At 35.0% G+C, this 23,863-nt stretch overlaps 1 protein-coding gene across 1 annotated transcript in view; it reads left to right on the forward strand.

Moving 5' to 3' along the window:
- Positions 1–23,863, forward strand: part of LOC133518789 (uncharacterized) — a 78,313-nt gene that overhangs the window by 9,896 nt on the left and 44,554 nt on the right. Inside the window, exon 3 of the mRNA XM_061852494.1 lies at positions 22,928–23,074. Coding sequence (XP_061708478.1) covers positions 22,928–23,074 — 147 coding nt within the window. The remainder of the gene's footprint in view (positions 1–22,927; positions 23,075–23,863) is intronic.

Below are 23,863 nucleotides of genomic sequence, written 5' to 3' on the forward strand. Positions count from 1 at the left end.
ATTAATCCGCTTGTTTAATTTATATAAGTCATTATATTGGACTTTTGATTCAAATAAATTAAAAAAAAAAAATAGTGCTTAGTGAAAGGTACCATTTCACGTTTTTGTGGAAGTGCTCAAATGGCTGTAATAGTTTATGTTATAAGTGTTGAATTTGTTTGGTATTTCTGGTTTATTAACTTTCATATGGTATACACTTAAGACTTTATTTACAACATTTATCAACTATTTTATTTTGTAAGGTGAGCAGGAGTGATATTTACCCTTCAAATTCCATTCAAAATTTTGCAAGTACTCGGTTCGGAAGTTCGTATATATTTGTACCTCTCGCCAATATTAAATAATAAGCACTAAATACGCTATTCGATTAGAACAATTAAATTATTGTCTTCTTCTTCTTGGTCCCTCAATGCTGAGGATCGTGACATCATGTCCTTCTGTTGAAGTTGTCCTTGTTGTTGTTAAATTATTGTAATGTTTATGCATTTCGCCACATGCACCTAACCTAACTAATCAAACCTAGCAACAGTGACAGTTTTCCAGTTTCCTTATTAAAAATGACTACCACCACAAAACAAAGTTATGATTGGAGGTATTAATTTTCTACGTAGGGCTTAAAATTCAAAGGTTAAGTCATAAAAAGTGCCCGTGAGGAAACGGAATTTTTTTAACCACGTATTCCTGAGGTCATAAGAAGAATTTCATGTACAAGTTTAAGTCAATTCCGCAAAAAAAAATTGTTTTTTTTTTTACTTTTTGTATGTTTTGGAAAAATTATGGATTAATATAAATTGGTACATTTTTTTCGTAAAAATTAGTCTATTCAAATGGTACCTTGTGACTTTGATATCTGTTAAGAAGGTAGTCTAGACTAGGTCCCAAAGTGGCGACTGGCGACATAGCCATCAAAAAGGCGTTATGCACTAAAACACAACGAAAAATATTTTTTTTAATTGGTATTAACTCTGAAACTAGGCGAATTAAAAAAGTTTATATGACATTTTTGCCTCTAAATACGATCCGGAATATACTGTTAAAATCTTTCCGTTTCCTCGAGGGTACCGTGTATTTACAAAATAACCTCTTTAAAAATCAAGACAGAACTCGACCTAGGCGTTCGATCCCGGATGAACGGTCCTTAGCAACCAAGCGTTAACAAGCGTGTGTATGTATGTTTTCCTTGTCTAACTTGTTAGCTACTTTTGGGCGCTAGAAGAGCGTAAATATACTTCAAAGCCTTTAATTTTGGCACTAAATATGGCAACACCTCACTAACCACCCTCTGTTGGCCGACAGCTTTCTGGCTATCGCATCGACCCGTGAGTGGTGGGCCACCACTTGAAGGGATAAATAACATAGTTGACGATAAAATAATTTTGTTCATCGGAAAGTTTTGTATGTTAATTAACTTTACGGAACAGGTCTTAACTGTACTTCTTTCCAAAGGAAAATAATACTCATTGAGACAATTCTAACAACCTCAAACGCAATTTGGTTGCGATATTTTGACACAGAGTTCCTATGGCCACCTCCTCTCTCATGCATCAGATCAGCTCGATGGTACCATAATATTTCATTGTCACCCTACTTACATATGTATGCAGATTTTCAACTTCATCTGAAACCTCAGTGGGTCAAATATACTTGTAATATTTGATTACAGACAGAGTAGACAGACAACAGACTGATTCTTTATTAGACATTAATTAAAGTCAGTCAATTATACTCATTACTATATAACTTCGAAGTAGTAGTAGTAGTATAAGTGCATTTTTGCCATTATAAACTTTAAATAATAAATAATAATAGCAGTCTTCTCGACTTTGGCATTTAAAATTTATAATCGTCTTCATTGTCGTCAATTCAAAAAATAATATAGTTAGAGTCATGGTTCTTTTTTGAGAAGATAGCATAATTTATCTACTTTTTGGAGCTACATATGCTTGTGCATACCTTATGCTTATGTTTTCAGTTATCTCAATACCAGCAAAAACATGCTACCTTTTTACGTTCACTTCCACAAATTACTTAGCTTTGCTAGTATTCTTCCTTTTTTCACTACTTGCCCGAAATTTACTTCTATTGCATTTTTAAGGTCAACTAAGTTTTGAATAGGTATCTATATATGATTTAAAGCAGACAGTTGTAACTTTTGTCTGAATTAGTAAGTAATATTATTGCGACACAAAACGATTTGGTATCATTTTACTAGGTTCTCAATTTGCCGCGGTATAGTCTAGTATTATATATAATTATCAAATTTTTAATTTCATTAAGTTTAAATCATAATCAATATAAATTTCCGGAAAAGATCCCAGAACTAACAAACCAGAATACGGATGGCGTCAGAATAAGGACGTAGGCTTGCTGCGAGCGCGGCGCGCGGGGCGCCCGCCTGCCTGCTTTACCACTTCGTCTGCTTCACCCCCTCAAAAACCTAAAATCTGTCTATAAGAGCGCCTTAAGGTTTAGGCATAATGCTCGATGGTCAAACTGCAATGTAGGCAAAACAACACACTCGTCATTTTGCGTTCTGGACCATCCGCGAATAACCCCTCGCCCGGTCGCCTCGACCCGAGCGGTTGAGAAAGCTGCGCAGGTGAGCGTGGATGCAAGCGCTTACACACAGCAAAGGCACACTGTGGGCTGAAATTCGGCTCTCATTGACAAAGAAACCGAAGTTTTTATTTTTATGTTTATTTGATTGAAATAGCTTTTGCCTAACATTGTTATGGTAACCTACGAATTGTAGATGATTTGGAATGAAAAATGTCGGTTTACGAATTAAAAAAAAATTATGGAGCTGGAACAAGAAATCATTATTACTCAAGAACCGCAAAACAAACCGTAATATCCTCGCAGATAGTTATACTACGAATCATTTGTGATTTTTTGGCATACTACATATATCCGTCACGGGTGCGGATTTTTAAATAAAAATCATTAATTGTTTCTATGGAAAAAACACAAACACCTAAGTCAACAATTTAATATTTTTTTGATTGAAATGTGTTTTGCTCAGTGTGTCAGTAAATTATAAGTTTCAGATGATTTGAGTTGAAAATAAAAGACTTATGTTTTTATTTCAAAAAAAAAAGTATGGAGCCGGAACAAAATATCAAAATATCTCAAGAGCTGCAACAAATACGGTAATATCCTCGCAGATGATTATACTACGAATTATTTGTGATTTTTTGGCATACTACATATATCCGTCACGGGTGTGGTTTTTTTTAAAGTCATAAATTGTTTTTATTGAAAAAACACAAAAACCAAAGTCAACATTATAAAATTTTTTTTCAATTGATATTGGTTTTGCCCAGTATGTTTATGCTAAGTTATAAGTTTCAGACGATTTGAGTTGAAAATAGTACAGAAACAATTTATGATTTTTTTAAAGCACCTGTGTCAGATATATATATAATCCAATAAAGCCAAAAAATCACAAATAATTCGTAGAATAACCTTCTGCGAGGTTATTACCGTATTTGTTGCGGTTCTTGAGATATTTAGATTTTTTGTTCCGGCTCCATACATTTTTTTTCACAAAAATATCATAACTCTACTATTTAAAAAATAAACACATTTCAATCAAAAAAATCATAAAATGTTAACTTTGGTTTTTGTGCTTTTTCCATAGAAACAATTAATGATTTTTATTAAAAAATCCGCACCCGTGACGGATATATGTAGTATGTCAAAAAATCACAAATAACTCGAAGTATAACCACCTGCGAGAATATTACGGTTTGTTTTGCGGTTCTTGAGTAATAATGATTTCTTGTTCCTGCTCCATACATTTTTTTTGAAAAAATTTAGTGACAATTTTCATTCCAGATCGTCTAAACCTCATATGTTACCACAACAATGCTGGGCAAAACCTATTTCAATCAAAAAACATAAAAATAACAACTTCGGTTTCTATGTCAATGAGAGTCGAATTTCAGCCCACAGTGAGGCGGAGTGGCTGCGAATCCAGCTGTTGAAAATATTGTTATTATTGTAGTAAATAGGATTTTTTGCTGACCAAACCAAGAAACACTTTATTTTACTGGTGACACATCTATAATTTTAATAGACTAAGAATTAGGTAATCGCTTAACATTGTTCAGTGACAAAATTTTGGTGACATCTATTATTGTTGAGCTTGAACAATGATTTCATGATCGATATTCATTGCCAGAGAATTAAATTAGTTTTTTAAATAACCCGTTTAAAATTAATTGATGATTAAGTTTTGGTGTCAGATCTTTTATTTTCAGACATTTGTTTTATAATACCCGTTTATTAATGCTTTGCGAATTGACCTATTTTAGTTTAATTGAATGCTTAAGCGAAATATTAATTCCGATGTACCTATAAAAAAGAATTGTCAATCTTGCACGTACCAGACATTCTGAAATCTCAACTATTCACATTGTTGTATTAATTTAAGAATATCAGATACTTAACGTTAAAGTCTGAGGAAACCGGCCATTTATTACAGAAAATTCTTCTAAATACCTAAACTGGTATGGATATGTTCCTTGTTTCTCGGGAATACGAATTGACCGGTTTTAGTTAATGGAGGGGGGGGATCGAAAAACCATAACTGTTGTTGTTTACAAAATATTTGATTATTTTGACGTGCATGGATGGCATAAGTACTGATAAAACCTGCTTCTAACTCAATAAATTATAACTTAACCGCAATTAATATTATTACAAAATATACGGTGCAATCTTTAAAAAATATAACTTTTATTGGTGTATGACATAATATAACCAAGTAATGATGAATTTTGTTCAGCATGGGCCACTACGCACCGTCACATAAATGGCGGCCGACCGTTGTCGAGTTTTCGTTATCACTTGTGTTCTATTTTTCTGATCAATTCGTGTGAGGTGTCGTTTGAAAGAACATTAAACATACAATGATTGTTTATTAACAACCGTGGTCATAACTGTAGTCGTTTACAAAATATTTGTTGTTATATGATTTTTGACCGTGTATGGATGACATAACTATGGATAAACCATGCTAACTAACCTAACCTAACTCAATAAATTATAATTTTACCATAAGTAATCTTAATACAACATACACGAGAAATTTAATGAGCTTTCCAAAAACAAAAGGTTTTTGGTGTATAATATTATATAACCAAGTAATGACGAATTTTGTTTAGCATGGATCACTTCGCACCGTGGCATAAATGGTGGCCGACCGTCGTCGACTTTTTAGTATTTCTCGGGTTCTATTTTACTGATCAATACGTTTCGTTAGGTTTCGTTAGAAAGAATATTAAACGTACTATTATTGTTTCTCAATAACTGTAGTCGTTTACAAAATAAATGGAAACGTGAAAAACGTGAAATTCTTCGTCAGCTCCCATGCCTGAGGTAGCAGCAGCTACATCAACTTCGTCACCTATTATGGACTTGGATCGTAAGTAAATATCAGTATTCATGCTATCTATGGACGGTAAAAAATCATGCGTTGTCAAATGTTGGCAACAATGTATTTCATACAATATTCTTTAAGTAGTCATTACACGAAGTATCAAAAAGTGCCAAAAAGATACTGCGTGTATGCAAAAATGCGTTTTTGGGGAATAGATTTGTCTTGACAACTATGTATAAGGTAGGGTTTTAAAGATGTGTACGACCCTTTAAATGACAAATAAAAGTACGGGAGTAGAAAAAATTTATAATAGTTGTATATTTAGAATACTTAGCTAGTCAGTCTGTTTTTAAGTTACAAGAACAGGTTTTTTAAAAATTCATAGTATCGTCCAAATACCCTTCTTCCGCTCCGCCAAGTCTATTTATTCCTATTTTAGAAGTGGTCATTAAGCAATAGGAGCTTCGTATATTTTCGAATAATTTCTTTGCTATTCATTATTAGGTAAGTTAAGCACTCGCGCACGGCGTTACTGAACAAACTGGCTAACTTTACATAAAATTCAAAATCGGCCATGTTACTCCCTTGGCCGAATGACATTTTGCTGTCTGGATTTCACCTGACGAGTGCAGTGGAGAGTTAGTCCTTTCTACTGAGCGCTAGTAATATTTAAATACTTCGCCGAGGATTCGGCAGAAATAATGATCGAGTCGTCCACTCATTCATTTTACTAGACCCATTGACTCGCTGACTGACTCGCCGGGTGTAAACTTGCCACCGCCAGCCAGCCGCTCGCCAATCTGCGCTGCGAAGTTTATATCTTCCGCCAATTGTATGTTTAAGATAGTAAAATGGTAATCCATCTGTTTTTACGCGACTTTAAAATTTTAAAAGGTGGTCGTTCTCTACTCTCTACTGGAAGGCTAATGAATATTAAAAGGCTAGTATTATTATTTGACTTCCTTAATTAATTAATGTACTCTAAACTAACGTATTGGAATGGGGTGTAGTTATTTTATTTTTAATTCAATTGTCATTTTTTTCAATGTTTACAATGATACCTACCTAACTGAATTTACTTACTTACAGATTGGACATATCTTTTTCAAAATTCAGTTCTGATCATGGGATCTATGAAGAACCAGTGAACTCATCAAATCATATAGACATGCATATAGTGATTTTCATATTTTTATCAACAAATCAAGCATTTACATTTAAAGTGACATTTGATGAAGTGGAACTGCTGGTTACGTCCAGAACAGAACACCTCAACGATACCTATTTCATGTTTGTTGATATGTCTTGATCAGCAAGTTAGACTTTTAAGCAACATTATTGTCATAGTCGAGTCCTGATGATGGATTCCACAAGGAATTGAGGGAACTCCACTACTCTTACAAGCATAGATAGGTATATCGATATTTTTTTTTTATCTAAAAACCAAGAATTTGCATTCAAACAGTGCTACGAGTATGTAACCCTAAGCTACATGAAAAATATTATAAGCAGTTAGTAGTTAACCGCGAAACGTATTCTCCTAGCCTTTAAACAGGTAATACCGGAACAAATACCTAGGGACTCCGTGCACACTAAAGGAGGTAGTTAGCAACCTGAAGACACTGCTAGGTTTCTTGGAGGAGCTGGGGTGGCTGACTGTAATGACCCCGCGCCTCCAACATGTAACGAGGTATGCGGTCTATATGTGGTGGGGAATATAAACGCGGACGTATATTTCTGATATAATTTTTTTTTTCTTTTTGCAAGACTACAATTTCAACTACTCTAGATGGTTGCCACCTTCGGAATGGCCGTCTGCAGATTTTCATTCATTTAGCAAGGCGATAATAGGCCTGTGTCGTAAATTTCAAAAATGGCTTATTTCGATAGTTTAGTACCTGTATTACCCCAAAAAAATAATATTTCATGATAAAAATTATATTTAAAACACATATTTTAAGTTTGAAAAAAATATTTTTAAACTGACGTAAAAACACAAGAAAGTGTCATGGCGTCGTGAATGACGTCACATAGTTGCAAGCGATTGTGTTCACTTACGGCGAAAGTTTGTTTTGTTTAAATAAAAATGGAAACTTCGTATTTTAAAAACTGTATAGTGCCCCAGTGTATAAATACAAGTATAAAAACTCCGACTAAATTATTCATACGTGTTCCGGTCAAGGAAAAAATGCGAAAAAGTGGTTAAAACTGGCAAGGAGGAAAGATGCTCATTGTTTATCAACAACATCGAGAATTTATTTTTGTGAAGATCATTTCGATGTAGGTAAGTATTATTAAAAAAAGTAGTGACTACATATTCAACTCGTAAATCTTAAGAAAAACCAAAGCTTTTTTTGTTGCCCTGGGAGTAAACAAACAATTATTTTCTAATTCTTACTTTCGAAATAGGCAATTAAAAACCCACTATTCCACAAACTTGCGATAGGGCTTAAGACACTAAGACAAAGTAGTGTCTTTACAATATCATCTCTCTATATTTACATTGTAATTCTAACCTCAAAATCAATTAATTTGCAATTGGTATACATACCTTCAAATAATAATTGACTGCGTGCTAAAGTGAAATATACGTGAAAATGATAATAAGCAGTATTTTAGTATTGTTTATACTTACATAGAAGTTTTAACATTACGAAATTCCGATGAACAAAAGTCAGTGTTCGACGTGAAAAATCGGCCTTGCATAACAGCGTCAATTTTGGGTAAATTATTGCTGTTCGCTTTGATAAATCCAGGTTCCATGGCAGTTTATGCTAGTATTATCCGATATGGGTGGAAATAACACTCTCAACTTGTCGAAAAATGATAATAATAGAAAAAAAACGAAGTGACTTGTGCTGTTGTATGAAAATCATAACCAAACGTCAACAACAACAATGGCGCATATCACCATGTGACGTAATACGTTCTAATTGGCGTTCACGGCGGAGGGGCCAGGGGGGTATTTTTTTGATTTTAATTTGTAAAAATAACAATAATCTTATTTTTTTATGAGGAATTATTTCGGTTTTTCTTGATTAAATATTACAATTTACGCCTAGAAACATTCATCCATTGGTTTCATTGTTAGTTGACACAAGCCTATTCTGAATTCAAATCTATAAATGAGGCCAGTTATCTACAAAAAGACTGTGAAGGTTCCAAACCTTCACAGTACAATGAATGGCTTTCGATTCGCGAAAAATGCCCAGCCCAACATAACTAACTAGTGGTTATTTAGACTATTACGCGGTTTTCCATTGTTAAAAAATATATTATTAATGATTTCAACAAAAGTGTCTAAAAAGAACCGGAAACGCATCAAAGACAAAAAGCGCTTCGCCGTTTCGTTGATTAGAACCGGATGTCAGCGCCGGCGCGCCTGTTTGCTCATTTCCGTTTGCGTTATTCATAGTTTTTTTTTTCATAAACAAACAAGAGAGCTTAAAAGTACGGAGAAATATGTCAAATGTACATAAAACGTACTATTTCTCCATAATTAAGGTGTTTATACAAATATAGATCTATATAGAAAAGCGTGGTTTTCCGAGGACGCCCATTTTATTCGCTTATTTGATTTATAAACGATGTTTCTTTGATATGGTACTAGATCTCAGAAACGTAAAATAATAGACAACTGATATGAAAACTTTTTCTAACGCGGACTTTTTTAACCCCCGACGGGTGTTACGTATATGTTTCACGACAATGTCTGTATGTCTGTGGCATCGTAGCCAGCGTTGCCAGATGGTCACAAAAGTCACATTTTTCGTGACTTTTCGCCTTCTTGTGTGACATGTGCGTGACTTACGATTTTGAGGCAATTTTTGTGACTTTTTAAGCTAGCCGATTTTTGGATAAGTTTAGTTTTGCAATTCGTATTATTTAAGATCGCACCCAAGTTTACTAGCCCTTGAACCCGTGTCCAGACAAGACAATTTTTCGCCAATCTGATGAAATTGTCCGATCTAATCAGGGCTATAACCGCGAAAATCGAAGTTCGTTAATTGCAGCCATTTTTCTCTGTCACTCTAATTAAGTCTTAATGATTTTGGTTGTCGCGGCAGGCCCCAGGCCGTGCGGACGCAAATGCCAATTTGGCTGCCAAATTCAACCACCGATTATTACCGATAATATGGAGGTGTGGACGCAAGAATACAAATTGGTGACGCTAGTTTTTGAGCATTTTTGAAGTGAAAACTTCTTTAGCGGCGCTGTGCACTATTTGTGATGGGGAAAAAATGTTAAACTCGCGACAGGTCACGTGACCGACAGATTCGTGACCTGATCGAAAAACTGTTACAATGTCATTGAAGCCAGTAGACCGCTGGCGCAACTTAAATATTAACGTTGTGCAAGTTACACACAAGTGCAGTTAAATAATTGTAATAGTTCTGAAGTGTTAAATTTTTAATGTAATATAAATTGTCATGTTTGTGTACGACAGCGCAATAAATGAATATTGTTTTTTACCACATAAATGATTGTACTTTTATACTGATAATTAAAGCAATTCGTGCAAAATTATTCCCTAACCATTCCAAAATATCAAAAATGCACAACGTTATTATTCAAGTTTTCACTTCTGCCGGCACTTGTTGTTGTTGTTGTTTTTTTTATTTTACAACGCTCAAATCTTCCTCGCATTGTCCCGGCATTTTGCCACGGCTCATGGGAGCCTGGGGCCCGCTTGGGGAGCTGGGGACAACTAATCTCAAGGTTTGGCGTAGGCACTAGTTTTTACGAAAGCGACTGCCATCTGATCTTTCAACCCAGAAGGTAAACTAGGCCTTGGTAGGATTAGTCCGGTTTCCTCACGATGTTTTCCGTCACCGAAAAGCGACTGGTAAATATTAAATGATATTTCGTACATAAGTTCCGAAAAACTCATTGGTACGAGCCGGGGTTTGAACCCGCGACCTCCGGATTGCAAGTCACACGCTCTTACCGCTAGGCCACCAGCGCTTTTTAGGGTTCCGTAGCCAAATGGCAAAAACGTCATAAAATTTAAACAAAACAAACATGGGGGGGGGGGGGGATATCTATGGATAGGTCTTCAAAAATGATATTGAAGTTTCAAATATCATTTTTTTTCTAAACTGAATAGTTTGCGCGAGAGACTTCCAAACTGGTAAAATGTGTGTCTCCCCCCTGTAACTTCTAAAATAAGAGAATGATAAAACTAAAAAAAATATATGATGTACATTACCATGCAAACTTCCACCGCAAATTGGTTTGAATGAGATCTAGTAAGTAGTTTTTTTTTAATACATCATAAATGGTAGGGAACCCTTCATGGACGAGTCCGACTCGCACTTGGCCGCTTTTTTTTCAAATATCACCACGTATCGTTTTACAGCGTTCAAATATCACCATAAAACTAACATTGGAGTATGATGCCAGGTTATTTTCTGATCGAATCGGTCGATTTGATCATCCCGTCTGGGTGCCTCCATTATATGGGTGTTTACTATACTATAAAAACCGGTTAAAGTGCCAATTACATCCAAACTTTATCAGGACCCGATTTCGGGCCCGAAAAAGAATATTTTTCCGTTTCACGGAATATCAGCACATCGTTAACAATATTTGAAATGTTAAAAATAATTTGTCTCTAATTGCCAAAAATGTTCAACGTTTGATATTTTTGCATATGAACCATTTTTTTACATTTCAAATATTGTAAATGATGTGCTGATATTTAGTGAAACGGAAAAATATTCTTTTTCGGGCCCGAAAACGATTATCATGCCCGAAATCGGGACTGATTTCGGACCCGAAATCGGGAACAGGAATGTAATTGGCGCTTAAGTGCAAGTCAGACTCGCCCACGAAGGGTGGGCAGCCTGGTGACAGACAGATAGACGGACAGTGGAGTATTAGTAATAGTTTTTACGTTTACGGTACGTTTTTACCCTTTGGGTACGGAATCCTAAAAATGTGACTTAAGCAGCAAAAATGTGACTTTTAGGGAAACGAAACGTAACTTATGACTCCAGAGCCCTGGCAACACTGATCGTAGCTCTCCAACGTATGGAATTATGGATCAATTTTCATGCGCTCTTTCTACGTGAAAGCGAGTTTTTTTTGCTGTGGTTCTTAGCTATGTTTGATTGAAATCGATCCACTAGTTTCAATTTTCCAAAATAATGTAAGGTGTTTATAGCATAATGTGGATTATTTTGGGATATAGCGTAGGGGGTTTTAATTTTTTTTTAAATTCATAATAGTTATTTTACAAGCACACGATCATTAGTGTGGTACTAAGGAGCGGCGCCACCACAATGAAAATTAATGAATTATATGATGAAATTATGTACCTAAGACGTACATCATGTACCTATACTGATTATGGCTGTACCTCTACTAGGGAGCGAAATAATGCGCATTGAAAGTGGCGCAGCTGGGGAGCATACTATGTAGCGGCGCCACTTAGTAGATAGAGATAGAAATGATATTAGCTATTTTTTCTTATGTAAATTGATGTACTACTGCTGTTTGCTACGTACGTGCCGAAAATAATAATTAAAATCATTAATTAGTGTTTTTATTTACTTTCATTGATTCCGCGTTCGGTGAGCTTCAAGATGACGGGTGAACCAGAGCGAATGTCACCGAAATATTTATAAACATATTGTACCTTCTATGTACCTCAGTGTTCTTTTAACAGAACGCAGTGTTCCTCTCCCTAAAACGAGATATTGAACAAAAAAGGTCCGCCTGGACCAATTCTGACGTCAGGATGGCGGGAGGACCTATAAAATTTTGCATTATACTGCAAAAGCATGCAATTATGTTGTACCCAAGGCTCGGAAACCGGTTAAATTTCCAAACCGTTATCATGTACTTGCCGCAAAACCTTTTAATTTCGGTTTCGCTTGAAAAACCGTTATTTTAAACCGGTTTTTAAGAGAACAGATCTTGTCAAATTAACCGGTTTAGAGCAATAAAAACCGGTTTTTTCTTATGTCGGTCTTTGTTATACGTAGCACACCACCATGCCGGCCGGCCGTTTTGTCGCTCGTCGAATAAATCGTTTTTTTTAGATTATAATAAAGTTCTTAAACCGTTCGCGTTTTTATAAGTTTCGGAGGAACACCGAAATAAACCGGTTTTTACCGGTATTTTATAAACCGGTTCCGAGCCTTGATTGTACCTTCAGTGTACCTCTGTAAACCTTTAATAGAAATTAGTTTATCTATCCCTAAAACAAGCTAGGCTCAAAAGAAGGTCCACCCGCCAACCTGACGTCAGGTTGGCGGGTGGACCTATAAAATCTTGCATTATTTCTAGCATTGTAGTTATATTACTTATATTGTACCTTCAATAAAAACCAGTGTAGCTCTCCTTAAAACAACATATTTAAAAAATGAGGTCCAACGAGGTGGAACTACCTATTAATGGACGAAACTTAATTTTGGAAGAGGTAATTTTTATCAAAGGTCCACGCGCAACACACGACACACTAGACACACGATGCGCGCGTACGAGGTGCGGTACACTAGAGGTACAGTATAACTACATACATTTTGCGTGATATAAAGTAAGATTTAAATCTGTTGAAGGTACACTGAGGTACACAGAAGGTACAATATGTTTATAAATATTTCTTTGAAATTCGCTCAGGTTCACCCGCCATCCTGACGCTCACGGAACGCGGAATTAATGGAAGTAAATAAAATCCCTAATTAATGATTTTAATGATTATTTTCAATCATTATCATTGTTAATACAACAATTTCCATAAGAAAACAATAGCTGATTACATTCCTATCTATGTGTACTGTGAAGGTTGGAAACCTTCACAGTCTCTTGTTACATAACTGGCAGCGATTATTTGAATTCAGAACTATCGCCTTGCTGAAGGAATAAAGATCTGCAGGCGATTTCATTCTGAAAGTTGCAAGCATCTGTGTTAGTCGACATTATTGTATTTCGTTTATGAAGAAAAAATATATAGTAATATTAGAATCTACCTGGAGCGTTTACATTCCCCACCTCAGCTAGACCGTAAACCTTTTACATGCTGGAGGTGCGGGGTAAAAACCAACGAAGTGCAAGATCGGTTATACAAAGCTGACGATTCTCGGACACACAGTATCCTCGGAAGGGATAAAGCCTGTAGAAGAAAGAGTCAAGGCCATGCAAGATGCGAAACCACCAACCAACTTAAAAGAACTAAGGTCTACATTAGGGTTATTTTCCTATTATAGGAAATTCATAAACGATTTTGCCTAATTAACCCTTCCACTTACAGAATTAACAAAAAAAGGTCGAAAATTCGAATGGAGACTTGAAGCACAAACTGCGTTTGAAGAAATGAGAAAAAGGTTATGTCAAGCTCCAATATTACGCTACTTCTCCACAGACGATGATATCATTACCAAATTATACGTGGATTCATCGGATCAAGCTTTGGGATGCTGCTTAATGTATGGAAAATCACAACTACGACCAGTAGCATTCGCATTAAGAAAACTCAGTGACGCAGAGAAACGATACGCTATTACTGAGAAAGAATTTCTCGGTTTAATATGGGAAATAACATACTTCAAACAATACCTATGGGGCTTAGAATTCGAAGTGGTAACAGATCATAAGGCGCTAGTATGGCTTGGCACACGAAGGGATATGAATGGACGATTAGCAAGATGGGCATTGGCTATACAACCTTGGAACTTCAAGATCGTGTATTGCAAGGGCAAGGATAACATTCATGCAGATTTCCTAAGTCGAAACCCATTATATGAAGACACGCGAGAAAAACCTTGCGAACAGCAATCTGGTGGTTTATGTTTATACCTTGGACTAATAATAATATCTTTACTCTATGGTTTATACAGCTTCCAAAAAAGCGACCTAGAGCAGAAACAGCAAGAAAATACATTTTGTAAGAATATTATAATCAAGTTAAATGATTATAAAAATCATTACAAAACCTACCACATGAAAAACAAAGTATTATGCAAGAAAACATGGACCAATAATACGCTACGAGACGTTATTGTTCTGCCTGAAAATTTATTATAGACTGTATGCAAGAATTGCATGACAATTCGTGGGGTGGTGCACATTTTGGTTTATTCAAAACACCAAAAAATTCAAGCAACGCTACTATATAGAAAATGTAGACAAGAAAATAGAAGACTACGTTAAATCCTGTATAAGATGCCAAGAGAAAAACATGAATCACCTCTTATAAGCACCTCTTATAAGCGTAAAAGTGGATAGTTTCGGCCAACAGCTGGCGCTAGATGTGTTAGGGCCATTCTGCAAGTCAAAAGATGGCCATCGTTACGTGATTGGAGCCATTGAATATCTGAGTAAGTATGCGATATGCAACGCAGTGCCACGAGTGACAGCTGAAGTAATTGCCCAATTCCTTGTAGAAAACATTTTTTGCAACCTGGGCGGAATCAAATCTATACTCACGGATCGAGGCTCTGTGTTTACATCGAAACTGGTGCATAAAACAGTAGAAGAATATGGTGCTAAGTTCAGGCATACGACCGCATTTAATCCTAAAGCGGACTTATTGAACGGCTTTTCAAAAGCTTAAACATAACTTTATCAAAATACGTCCAAGAGGATAAGAAAGATTGGTCTAACGCTCTTCCAAAAGTAATATTTGCATACAATGCTTCGGTACAATCGTCGACAGGACTTCGCGATGTAATATAGTTTACGGCAGGGAACCTTACCTAAACATGGACATGGAGCTGGGTGTCAAAGAAGAAGAAACACATACATTAGAAGAAAAAGTGAATCGCATAAAGAGCTTGCAAAGGTTGGCAGCAGCAAGAATCGCTAAGGCCCAAGCAGTGCAGAAGGCATACTACGATAAAAAATCAAAAGTTACACAATTTGCTCCAAATGACCTGGTCATGGTATTAAAACCTAGGCGCATACCAGGCCGAAGTCTTAAACTTTGTAGGCTGTATAAAGGCCCTTATATAGTAATTAATCAGCTATCTGAGGTTAACTATGTTATTCAGCGCTTATCTCCAAAAGGTAGGCCTAGGAAAGAAATTGTACATATTGATAAACTTAAAAAATTCTTTTCCAGGACCATTTTATAATAAAACAAAATGACAATTGTAAATAAATAATTTAATTAGATAGATTAGGTTAGTATAGGAATAAATATAAGTAACCCTTTGTACGATTCACATTGTAATCAAAAACGGTACGTCACGTTCTTGACGTTCAAAGAGTTAATATTGTAGTATAATGTATTATATTGCATATAATCGCCCTACATGATAATTCATATTGTGCCAACAAGTCTTGTAAATGTTATACATAGTGTTTGCACAATTTTAGTTATGTTATACATATTATACCTACCAGTGGCGGCACGTCACATATACATGTTAGTAGGGAACCCGGTGCTAATTCAATATAATATAATTCCATATAACTAATCGAGTTATTTGAACGATCCGCCACTGATAACAGCAGAAACAATTATACAATTCCGTCCAGTCATAGAAATGGCGTTTAGCTAGTATAAGGAAAAAAATACTTTTCGTATATGTACACGATATTTGTCTATGTTCTGTTGTTATTTTAATACCGGCAGTGTCCAAAGGTACAATCGTCTACAGGTACAACACTTGCCGCTATTTAAGAATAGATTTTGTTTAGGAGATTAATTATTTCCGCCAATTATCAACTTATATTCTTTTTAACGATTCAATATAGATACATTCTTCCCGACGCAAACTCTTTGTAATAAGAATAGGTATACCTACTTACCTATACAAGTCATAAATACAAGTAAGATTCCTCTATAGTATTGATCGCTTTAAAAGTGAGTTTTATGCCATCTTTAGGATAATTTTTGTCACTTTCACCACTTATGTACACTATAGCGCCATCTCCGGGCGCACGCGTTACTTATTACAAGGTTTAACTAAGTCCCATTTGTGGAGCTGCAGTTAAGAAGTATTTGTTATACAGTAATCTCGCCGAAATGTACCAGATGGCGCCTTTACGTAAAATATTTTGCCAGAGAAATTTGCTATAAAATATTGTGGTACTGATAGGCTTACTTAGTGATGTTTATACACGCTAGTTAGATGGAGCTTGGTGTTTAGTAGTTATTTGATAATTTCGTGTTAAAAAGGGCTTTTTAAAGATTCCTGACGAATCCGACGATGGCTGTTAGCAAAAATATTAAAGGTAAACAAAATGTTGTGTAGGTACAGCATAAAACATCACTACAATCAATATCTCTTTTCAGTTAGTATTGGTAGCGACATCTATATATTTTAGGGACTACAGTATTGCCACGCCTGATCATAGATGGCGCCACAAATAAGTATAATTTGTATTGAAAAAATATATAAAATAAATAAAATTGGAAATTAGTAATTTCTAAAGATTATAAGTTTAGAAGAGATACACGGCAACGCTCGCTTCGAGCAACCTGCACATTTCCACAAGTATACTTACTCATGGTCATGGCAAACCATGTCAAGTGTTCGCTTGTACTGGCTTAATGTAAAGCCTTATTTCGCGAAAATAGGTACTGACAGCCACGCCGAGCACGCGGCTCTCGCCGCGATTAGCCTGGTCCGGTACACACGGTGACTGTTTAAATCTCGAATTGTAATATCTCGTGTAACATTACACCGAAGCTACAAGTTAATCTCGGCTTTATGGCCACGGGTATTTACGCTTAACTACCAATTAATGAACTAGACCTAAATATAGGTCTCCTGTTATACATATAGTTTTGTAGTTAAATCACTATTGGGCCATTCCATCTGAAATTGACAAATGGGGTACGCCGTTTGATTTTTTATTTGAATAAAAATAATTGAAAACTATTCTTAAGGTGTCAGGAAAGATAAGCCACCACCATTTTTTTTTCTTTTAATTGTAGGGCAGTGTTCATTCGAAGGAAAAAATCGGGTCAAATTCCTACTTGTATATAATGTGGTTTAACTTTTGATTTAAAATAGGTAACCAAATAAATCTTTCTTTATTCAATTATTATTCTTTTTCATCGTTCCCTCACTGCTGAGAAATGCGACCACATGTGATTTGTCTTCATTATGTGCGGCCATAAGCCATGTAGATTGTATGATGCAGACTGCCACCAGGCTAACCTCTTCACCCTGATAGCGTTAGATCATCTCATATAGAAGAATAGAATAGAAAAACGTTTATTGCAAAACCATCTACAAACAGCACCACATTAGAAAACAAAAAAAGTAAGAAAGAAGATCTAATACACTAAACAGTTATAACTACTTGTAACTTATACTAACATGCAATAGTTACAGTGAGTTACAGTGCATATGTGCCCCCCGTTTGCTATTCATTCGACCTAAAATGATGTTTCTCCATATCATGCGCTGGAGATCACATAATATGGCCGAAGAATCTGAGGGCTCGCTCATGGCATGTTTTGGGTAGGTTTGTTCTCTTAGCTGTCCATTCCATGATACCTATACATACATACATTTGACCACGCTTATTTCCTGGAGGGGTAGGCAGAGTCCACGGATTTCCACTTGCTACGATCCTGACATACCTCTTTCGCTTCCTTCACTTTTATACCTATACGCAGTAGTTTTCGCCAACAACACATCTCAACCTTTGCCACGTCACACTTTTTGAAGCTCCACGTAAATCACTACAACCCAGGCCCACGTATCTGATTGGGTTTGGAGTAGTAAGAGTGGAGTTATTTAAATTGTTCATATTTTCGGTTTACAACACCCAACGTGGCAATGATACTTTATTTGATTTATTTTATATAACTTTATTGCACATCAAAACAGCGATCCAAAACTGATTTCCCATGTGTTAACAAATAAATCTGAGTCTAAGATCTGAGTGTAGATCATGTAAACTTGTTTCTTATACATAATAGATGTCAAATGGCGAAATAAAAAATACCTACGAGTATACGAATAAGTTTTTCAATATCCAAACTCGTCAGTGTGAAAGTATGGATTGCGGTCAGAAATATAAAAAACAAAAAGTTGAAAAGGAAAAGGCACAGTTCAGTTTCTAAGTGCAACTTTATTATTACCGCATGTTTTATTAGGATACCTTCAGACTAAATACTGGTATATTCAACTAAAATTATTGATATTTGAAATAATTAGTGTTCTGTAATATGATTACGGCGGTCTACTCGGGTAGTAATTTCTAGTTCTCAATATGTAATTATGTATTTCAAACAGGAATGTCACTTTTAACAGCTGAGAGATGACAAAAGGCTTAAGACGGTTAAGGCAAAATTGCAGTTTTTTATTATTATTACACGATTTAATTAAAAGAAAATACCATGAAAACATTCACACGCAATCTCAACTATTTACATGGGTAGACTCCAAGCCAAACTTTAAAAGGTTAAAGTTGGCTCAATAGAAAAAAGCCATGATACTATGTCTAATTTCCATTTAATTTCAAATGTATATCGCGTTACCCTGCATACCACGGCTGTTGTTGATAGCTTATAGGAGAGCGAACGAAACAACCAGCTTCCATTAAAGATTTGACAGATAAACTGACAAAAGTAATAAACAAAAGAAATGACAATAGGTATAAAAAATATAAATAATATATAAAACCTATTTAGACCACAACAACGGTGAAATTTTGCTAGTATAAACTAAATAGTGATATTGCCGAGGGATTTGACTAGCAAACATTTTAACAGTAATATACTTTCAGATTTAATGAGGTAAAACGTTAAAACCCGCATATCATAAGGATGCAGAATTATGGAAAGAATACATTGTTGTATACTTACAACACATAATTTTTGTAATAAATTAAGCCAAATGGCAAGAGCTTTGCTACTCGTAAGTAATTGTTTTAAGATAATTGAGTACAGCCAGTAATTGAGTAAAGGCCGACCAGGAGAATAAAAAAACCTGCTCTTGGGGTGTTCACTTAGCATTAATAATAGCAAGACTAAGTTGATGTACCTTCCAGTTATGTTGACAACAAGGTCATTGATGTCATTTAGAGGAATAGAGTCTAATCCTTCAGACTTTCTGTCCGACTAATACTTGGTCGTATTGTAAATCACTTATCGGCACTTCAACGCACAAAAAACACAATAGGTATTCAAGAAATAGACCTGGCACTTTCACAACAAATTACATTAATGACGTCTTCAAAGTTAGGTACTGTTGCCCTTTGAATAAATTTCTTGTTCGGGCTTTAATCCCTTTAATCATTTTATTAAGTGATTATGGGTATAAAAAATAAATCATGACAGTGTTATTTCATTCCGCTGATATGTAATGTATTTCATACTATATTTTATTGAACATAAAGCTTAAAATGGCACGTACAAATTAGAGAAACGTTGTGCGGCACCCTCGGAGAGGGCTAGACCTAACCTTTACACCGTACTGATCAAAGGATTTTTTCCGAAAGCAATCGTTTACCGGTGTCCAGTACCTACTTATAAAAATACTTATATACTTAGTATGTAGTTGGTATGTTGGTATTCACTTCACATTTATCATTTAAAAGCTTATTGAACGGTGTATTTCTTACAAAATCTGGATAGAGTCCTAAAACACACACACACCAAAAAAGACGCTCCCTGTTCAAGGTGATTTTGATCCTATTTATTTATATTTCTTCTTTAATATGCGTGAATCTTGCATAACGCAATAACTGGGTCTTTTATCTTTATTTAAATATTATAATTCAAGTGAATTGGACTACCAAGATTGCTCTAGTGTATGTTTTACCAAATTTACTTGTGGTATGGCAGTCAAATCTACGCGTGTTACTGTAAAGTACCTACAAGTCATTGATACCTCGTTTTATTTTAAATTAGAGAGAACAGACTTGTCGGAAAACTAAATGCTGGTGACAATTTTCTAATAAAGTAGGTTCAAACAAATGGAAAATTGTAAATATTTTATTAATGTGACTCTGATTTTACTTGCCTTTTGTGAAGGATATTTTTTCACAATTCAGTCGCATATTCGCGTCTAACGATAATTAAAAAATCAACAAGAAGTAAATAAAGTCACCATTTACATTTTAAATGAATTATATTACGCTTTGATGAATATAAATCATGCCTACATTTTTAGGGTTCCGTAGCCAAATGGCAGAAAAACGGAACCCTTATACCGGGTGTTTCCTGTAACACGAGCAATAAATTAAACTGTAGGCTGTACTCCTCAAACTCACCAACATTTATTTTGTTTAGCAACTTTTGAAAATAACTTATGTTTTAATTTTTATTACACATTCAAGTAAGACGCAATGTATTGCGAATTTTGTTACGTTTAAAGCGTGACAAGCAACGTCAAACACACTGATGTCAGCGTACATTGAAAATAATATTTAATTTGTATGAAAAAGATAAAATCTTAAATTTTCATAATTTTAAAAAGTTGTTACTCAAAAGGTATATTGTTTTAGGAGTACAATATATGGTTTAATTATTTGCTCGCGTTACAGGACACCCGGTAGATTCGTCGTGTCCGTCTGTCTGTCCGTTTATGTCACAGCCACTTTTTTCCGAAACAATAAGAACTATACTGTTCAAACTTGGTAAGTAGAAGTATTCTATGAACCGCATTATGATTTTCACACAAAAATAGAAAAAAAAAACAATAAATTTGGGGGTTCCCCATACTTAGAACTGAAACTCAAAAATTTTTTTTCGTTAAACCTATACGTGTGGCGTATCTATGGATAGGTCTTCAAAAATGATATTGAGGTTTCTAATATAATTTTTTTCTAAACGGAATAGTTTGCGCGAGAGACATTTCCAAAGTGGTAAAATGTGTGTGTGTGTGTGTGTGTGTGTGTGTGCGTGTGTGTGTGTGTGTGTGTGTGTGTGTGTGTGTGTGTGTGTGTGTCCCTGTAACTTCTAAAATAAGAGAATGATAAACCTAAAAAAAATATATAATGTACATTACCATGCAAACTTCCACCGAAAATTGGTTTGAACGAGATCTAGTAAGTAGTTTTTTTTAATACGGCATAAATGGTACGGAACCCTTCATGGGCGGTTTTTATTTATAACTTTGTATTACATTTTATCAGCCTTTGTTTTAGGATTTGCTAAGTGTGTCCAAAGTTGTCATTAAAACTGTGAGCTGTCTACAGGAGCTATGTAGGAGGTCTACCTCGCGATAAAAATAGTCTTAAATAATAAAAGCAAAGCTCAACAAAAAAAAATCGAATATTAAAAATTGCGCTCAAAAAACTATTAATCTTTGTTCCTGTTAGTCTCTGAGCATATTCATTATTCAATGTTTGTGTGTGAGAATTGTTTTAACAATGCATTATCGATATTAAATGTTAATTAATAGAATATCGTGTGAAACACTTCGTGTGTCGAAGTTGGTCAGCACTACAAACATTTTTAACTTAAATCTAACAATCACATAATATGTGATGAGTATAGTAAATACTGTTTTTTTCTAATCCTACAAATAGCACAGTTCTTATTAGACATATTTTTAATGTAATATAAAATTTATGACGCTTGAATACTCATAAAGATACATTCATATCATCAATGGACACGCCTCTTAAAACGAATATGTAATTTGTGTTATTTAACAGAAAAGTAGTAGATACCTATACAATGTATAGTATACATATATACTTTACGTAAACGTATTGTAATAGTACATTACTATAGAGGACGAGAAACGAAGGGTTGTAGGCCAAGTAGATATAGACGGCCGAGCGTAGCGAGGTCGCATAGGGATACGCGGCCGGCAACCCCGTTTCTTGTCGAGATTTGTATAGTGCTTTTCTCAAACTTGCAATGAAATAAAAAAAATAGGATTATGATGATGATTGTTTCATGTCCTAATGTGATAGGTTATTCAGTGCGTGGGGTATTGAAGGGGAAAAAAATGTAATTATTTTGACGCTACGACGCACGCCATTACGCTTTTTCTTTCTTTTTTGTGTTGTTTGTTATTACTTCGGGGTCATTTAAAGGGGAACGATTATCTTCTCTTTATCTTTATATTATCTTTAACCGTGCGTCGTAGCGCAAAAATAATCAAATTTTCGTTCCCATTTAGAAAACCCTGAAGTAATATTTAACAAACACTAAAAGGAAAAAAAAAAAAGACAAAAAAGCATAATGGCAGAATTTTGCTTACTTAATAGGTTTTTTGTAGTTGAATACCAAGACGTGTCATAATTTGACGTTTAAAAACAAAAGAAGGTTGCCTTACAGGCCTAGGTGTGTAAGGCAGTATGAAATTCCTTTACATATCATCTTCACTCATCGCACCTGATATGTAGTATTTCCAGACCTAATTTGAAGTAAGTCATGTCAACATTTCATTACAAGTTTGAGAGTTTATTTTACAGAAAAGTATGCACTTTTATGTAATAATACCGATTAAAGCCCCCAGAGTAAAACATACTTATTACCTATATTGAAGTAGGTACCTACAAACGGAACGTGTGTAACCTATTTTTCTTTCTTACCTTACCTATCTCTGATACTGACATTAGTTTTTCAACCACTGCTCGCATGTTATTTGTAAACTTAAGTGTATTTTCTCATTGCAGAACAAAAACCAAAAAAGTTTCCTGTATTAGTATTTATCCATGGCGATTCCTTTGAATGGAGTACTGGAAATGCATACGACGGTAGAATTTTGGCTTCGTATGGAAATATCATGGTTATAACCTTGAACTATCGTTTGGGTATTTTAGGTGAGTTTTATTTATGTAAATGTTCCTATTTTATAATTACTTTGATTTCGATTAAACCGATTACAGATCTCGTTTGCAAATATTTACTTACCCCCTCCTGGCACAATATACTATTGTATTTAGTGTAACCGATTTTATTTACCAATAAATAGATAAGGCGCCCCATATACAGGGTGTTTCCCATAACACGAGCAATACATTAAAATATTGACCCTTTAAGTTATCAGTAATTAAGTCCAAATGGTTTGAATTAATTAAAATGAAAAATTAATTTACTCTTATTTTCTAACAAACTTAATCGGGCCAGCAATGTACGTGAGGAAGACCTCGTTGAACGTGACACGTGAACGTTAGTCACACACACATTAATAAAATAAGGATGCTGGAGTTCTTCAAGTTTACGTTAAGAATTTTCACATCATACTTGATAAGAGTGTAACTATTCAACTATTAAATAAACACAGTAGACTTTTATGAAAATGTCTTAAAAAACGTTAGCTACGAGAAATAATTAACAACATAGTTTACATATTTATTGAGTCCAAACAAATGCATGTCTTACTTGTTTCGAGATGTCTAGGTATGTTTTTTCAGTTGTTCTTGTATCCACAGTTCTCATGATGTCATGATGAACGCTAAACAGCTGTTCTGATACCAGTAGAAAGGTGTTCTAAGTTGAAAGCGATAAAAAAAACCATGTTCTGTCGATTAGAGGATTACAGACACTCTTTGGGCGGTATATGTTGTGCAGGCTGCTGCTCTGTTTATTGCATATTGGATGCACATTGT

This window comes from Cydia pomonella, chromosome 1, assembly GCF_033807575.1.
Source record: "Cydia pomonella isolate Wapato2018A chromosome 1, ilCydPomo1, whole genome shotgun sequence".
NCBI classification, from domain to species: domain Eukaryota; kingdom Metazoa; phylum Arthropoda; class Insecta; order Lepidoptera; family Tortricidae; genus Cydia; species Cydia pomonella.